At 42.4% G+C, this 5,383-nt stretch overlaps 2 protein-coding genes across 3 annotated transcripts in view; both read left to right on the top strand.

Moving 5' to 3' along the window:
* LOC118426514 (coiled-coil domain-containing protein 157-like) overlaps positions 1-5,383 on the top strand; it is a 1,184,186-nt gene that overhangs the window by 876,963 nt on the left and 301,840 nt on the right. The gene's annotated exons all lie outside the window — the stretch shown is intronic.
* Positions 455-5,383, top strand: part of LOC118426515 — a gene marked incomplete in the record, with an annotated part of 35,915 nt that continues 30,986 nt past the window's right edge. The window contains 1 exon segment of the mRNA XM_035835970.1: positions 455-957. Coding sequence (XP_035691863.1) covers positions 865-957 — 93 coding nt within the window.

Raw genomic sequence — 5,383 nt, 5'->3', positions numbered from 1 at the left:
GTGTAGCGCTTAGTGCCCCCTGGTGTAGCGCTCAGTAACCCAAGTGTAGCTCTCAGTACCCCTGGTGTAGCTCTCAGTAACCCAAGTGTAGCTCTCAGTAGCCCTGGTGTAGCTCTCAGTAACCCAAGTGTAGCTCTCAGTACCCCTGGTGTAGCGCTCAGTAACCCAAGTGTAGCTCTCAGTACCCCTGGTGTAGCGCTCACCAGTAACCCAAGTGTAGCGCTAAGTCCCCTTGGTGTAGCTCTCAGTGCCCCTAAATATAAGGCTAATCCCTCCATGCAAAAAAGTTTACCCTGCTATTGGCGTATGTCAATTTCAGGTTAACATATGGGTTCATTTATTGACACAAACTAAGAACCATAGTTGTCTGAAAAGACAGGGATTCAAGACGAAAATTGCAGCTCTGAAGGACGACGCCCTTTGACCTTGTCAACAATGGCTTAGTGATTGACTGTTGTCGGTACACAGAATGATAGTGGACTTTCCGGAAGCTCTTAATACGTTGAACCACAACGCACAGGGGACGCCACAAAAGGACGCGGCACACTGTATGCACAGTACATTCACAAGGCTCCATGTCTTGGATTCAACTTACAGTTACGTAACTATAGAAGTTTATGGAGTATTGATAAAGACTCGGAGGATTGTCTGTTAGCCTTACTTCGGCGAAACTAACCGCACAGAACCTCCTCTACACACGTTGGGCTCACCCCTATTCGGTGGACGTTTTCAACTGGCGTTTTAGAACCATTAATCTACAGTGGACGTCACGCGTCAGTTGGTGTTTTTTCTGGGTGAGGAGTCACTCAGACCAAGGACGTTATATCAGACCTTGCTCAGACAGACACGTAGACCTGCTCCAAAATGGCGGAACTCGGAAACCAGAGGTCGAAGAGGGTTATCACAGGTGTGAGTCTCCTGGGAATAGAGAAGCGCTACGTGCCGAACAAACACTACGTAAGTACCACACACGTTTTCAATATTGTTGTCGTTCACATTGTAGTGCCTAGCGATACATGGGTCAGTAAGTTTCCTCGCTGTTTCTGTAGCAGGGTACATTTTACATGGGGGGGGGGGGGGGGGTCTAGCCATTCCCCCTTAACGAGCTCGAGGCACCTCCTCGAACACGGTACCCCCATTTTACATCCCTTCCGAAAGACAGGTGTACCCCAAGCCGGGACCAGGAGTAAACTGTGAGGCTACTACCAGTTGAGCTACAGGGACATCCCTAGATTTTCATTCTACAACTTATAATTGTATAGTCACACACTTATACGCAGGGTCAAATAGTACTGACCCTCATGTGTCATGCTAGCGTCAATATGTCCTCTCTTTTGTGCGTTGGAATGATCCAGTATATGGTTGAATCAGTGTATTTTCATAAAAATTATCGTTTGATATTCGACTTCTGACAATTAGGTGACATTGCAATATCTCGTGGCTAGGGGAGGGGCTTTCCTTTTATTTTTAGCACAATCTATTTGTCATTTTGCCGCAGGGTAAGTAACTACATGTATTCGCAAATCATTACCAGTTTCCTTCTGTTTTCCGACATCCGGTCCATATTTCAGAAGTTGAAACTTAGGCTAAACTATCGCCAGAACGTTCAGTTTGAGCTGAGTCAAATTTCAAAACTTCACAAAAGGTTCAAGAAAACACTGGACAAAATGACTTTTTATTCACAACCATGGCACCTGGTTGCAGTGCGTGCCACCGAAATATCGTCTGTGTTTTTCTCTTTTGGTTGTGAATGAAAAACTCTGTAAATCCAATTTGATCCTTCCATGCGTGACTCAATAGCGTGACTATATCCAGGTGTGTTTCAAAACCAGTCTGACCAGGTGTCCTGTCGAAATCACCTGCCTGGATGCCAGATTGTTTCCAGGGCCTACACAGGCCAGCTCCTCGGCTATAGGGCCAACATGCCACCGAGGATATTTTACCACATGCGCGGGGTCTAACCCAGCGGCCCTGTGGTTGATTTTAGTTAGCCCTAAAGCCGAGGAGACGGCCTGTATACGCCCTGCAAACAGTCTGACATCCAGGCTATAAAATTACTCGATAGTGTACATTCCTGTGACTGCCACGTATGGTACACTCAGATTATACTACTATCAGTGAATTACAGAGTCAACGTCACGATATTCCTCAATGGCGAAACTTTAATGGAAGACTATTATTAATAGAATCTGACGACTAGTAGTTAGGTTAAGTAAAGAATTAGAAGTGGTCTTGAGACACGGGTTTACACTTTGTTGGTTTTGAGTAATGTCCGTCTTTTGTTAGCATGTCAAAAATGAAGGACTGAGTAGGTAGTGACCTATACCGGTACCAACCTGCGCTGTCCCCATACCGGTACCAACCTGCGCTGTCCCCATACCGGTACCAACCTGCGCTGTCCCCATACCGGTACCAACCTGCGCTGTCCCCACGTTTATGTTTTATGATCTAAGGCCACAGCAAGTAAATTGTATGGATGACATCAGCGCGCGCATTAATTTATGCCTGATTTCAGGGAAAAAACAAGATTTGTTTTCTTCTGCAGGGATGGTCAACATGACGATTAAGTACAAAAATAAGCAAATATATTGGGTTGTAGCCTAATGATTGTACTTGTAGAAGTGACACTTGCGAGGTACCCAGGACTGTAGTTGTAGAAATGAAACTTATTGTATAGTTGTAAAAATGAAACCAATATGTAAGCTATAAGTGTGGTTACCAACTTTGTTGGTGATGCCAGTGTCACCTTTACCACACCAGTACATGTCTTAAATACAGGAATGAATGCCTTGTTGGCTCTGATACCATCTTTTGTCCATTTAATTCTTTTTACAACAGTCATCACAACTTAATGGTGCCTATTTTTGAAAATGTAGCCATCTTGTTTTTTTACCCATCTTGTTTTTTTCGCCCTATCGCACTATTTTTGCAGTCTGCAGAGGATGTCATCCATAAAATTTAATTGCTATGGCCTAATAGGTGTACACAAACTGTCCAATGCTTAAAAATGATATATCTGTCTCTCTATCGACATAGCCGGCACAACCGCCCTCTGGTGTAACATAACAGCTTCACTGGCACGCAGCGCGGCAGCAGCTGGTTATATGTTATGTCACACCTAACCTTTGCAAATCTGAGTGAAAATGTTGTTTGAAGTTATGTAGAGAGGGTGCGTTTAATAAAAGAGGGAGAGAAATACTGACGTATTAAAAGTACAGCGACCTTCATACGGTCTACTACCACTATACATATAACGTTAAACAAATAAGTGCATACGAATAGATTACCTACATATTTGCAACCATGGATAGATGAATAAGTCAACATGTTGAGTCTAACGTTTCGTTTACACCAAGGTCCAAACATTCCTTGATATATTTACCTATTTGTGTACAGTATGGGTCAGATGAATGGGAGATAGAGACACAGAGAAAGAGATTTTCATTTAAAAGATTTAACTGTTCATTCAGTGTTTCAAGATTCTTTGTGTTGTTATTCCTCTAAGGCCACAGCAAGTAAATTTTATGGATGAAATCAGCAGTGCGTATCAATTTTCGTCTGATTTCAGAAGAAGAAAAAAACAAGATTTATGTTCCTCTTCGGGGAAGGTCAGATAGACCAAAATAGGCAAACATGTTGTATCGTAACCTTATAATCATACTTGTAGAAGTGACACTAGGAAGGAAGCCATGACTATAGTTGCAGAAGCGAAACTTGTTGGATAGTTGTAAAAGTGCCACCAATATGGAAGCCATGAGTGTAGTTGACAGCTTGGCAAGTGATACCAGTGTACCACACTAGTATCAAATTTACTACACTAGTTCACTTCTTTAATTCAGGAATGAATGCCTTGTTAGTTGTGATGCCACGTTTTGTCACTTCAAATCTTGTTACGATGTCTATGGTGTCTATTTTGAAAATTTAGCCATCTTGTTTTTTTTAGCCATCTTGTTTTTTTTCGCGCTATTTCATTATTTTTGCACACTGCATAAGATGTCATCCATAAGATTTACTTGCTGTGGCTTTAACACATTTGCAATACTGTACCTTCGCTACTAACAAGACCGAATCTACACTGAAATTTCCAATATACTTATGAATGTATATAGCTAACAAATATTTATTGTTCCACAGTTGTACATCCTGTCAGTGAAGTGGTCTGAGGGAAGTGAATTCATCATTTACAGACGATACAGCGCTTTCTTCCAACTTCACGTGAGTAACACGGTCTAAACTCTGTTAAAGTCAGCTTCAAACGTGCGTATAATGTTACATGTAAGTCCGTATGAGATCCGTATGGAATTCTTACCCTCTACCAGGCTCAAGAGGTAGCTGAAAAAATAGGAGAAATAAAGACATAGAGGAGTCAGCTTACCAAGGAGTATGGTTTGCAGCCGGCTAACTCATCTTGTATGTAAATTCTATTTTTCTGGCATGTACATTAGTCTATTTTAGTAACAGTGTCTATCATTTTTCCATAGACTTACATAGACTTCCATACGGACTTGAATATAATAATATACACGTTTATGTGAACCCGGCTAAGCACTGTGACTCTAATCACGTATACAGGGCCACATGGGTCGTCATCGTGGTTTCCTGGCACGTGTAAGTTTGCGGGGGAAGAATGGTGATCTAATCTGGGTTGTGGTGAGGAAATAATCCTATAGTATAATCTGGGTTTGCGCCAAGTTGACAAGGAAATATGGTCGTCACTGTAACTTTGTGAGGTCGGACTCGGAAGGAAGTGAGGGGTTGGAGGAAGTATATCAATGACATCACCTAAACCCCCAATCCACTAGGGTGGCGACCTCGCGTGCTGCGATCTAGCTGTGACCGCGCTGCGATCAGGATGCGACCGCGCTGCGTTCTAGCTGCGACCGCGGGGCGACCGAGCTGCGACTAAGCAGTTTGACAAGAAGCTCGAATTTGACAGATAAAGGACGAATCTTTGTACGCTTTGTTTGTTCTGTTGTCCTTTCAGTCATACTTGAATAAAAAAAAATACTTTTATACTTTTTATAACATCTTGAATCACGTTTGACTTATGAAGTTAAAAGTTAATACACAATTCCAATGTAGGTCGCAGCGAGATCGCCGTCTAGTAGAATGGAGGCCTTAGTGAATCCTGGTGATAGAGAAACATCATTTATGCCGACGGAGATAATCCATATTTTATTGTTGTGCCCTGTTTATATGTCTCATCCTATGTGTGGACCAATTCATAAACAACTCCTTCCGAAAACGAGACAATGCCATACTTTCCTGAAGACACATACTGTTATTGACATTAACATTATTTCTTATTCCAGCAAAAGCTTTCCGAGTTGTTCCCCATAGAGACGGGAGCAGTGAGCTAGAAGGACCAGACGATCCCACCCTT

Source organism: Branchiostoma floridae, chromosome 11, assembly GCF_000003815.2.
Source record: "Branchiostoma floridae strain S238N-H82 chromosome 11, Bfl_VNyyK, whole genome shotgun sequence".
NCBI lineage: Eukaryota > Metazoa > Chordata > Leptocardii > Amphioxiformes > Branchiostomatidae > Branchiostoma > Branchiostoma floridae.
This window is presented reverse-complemented; position numbering and strand designations above follow the sequence as displayed.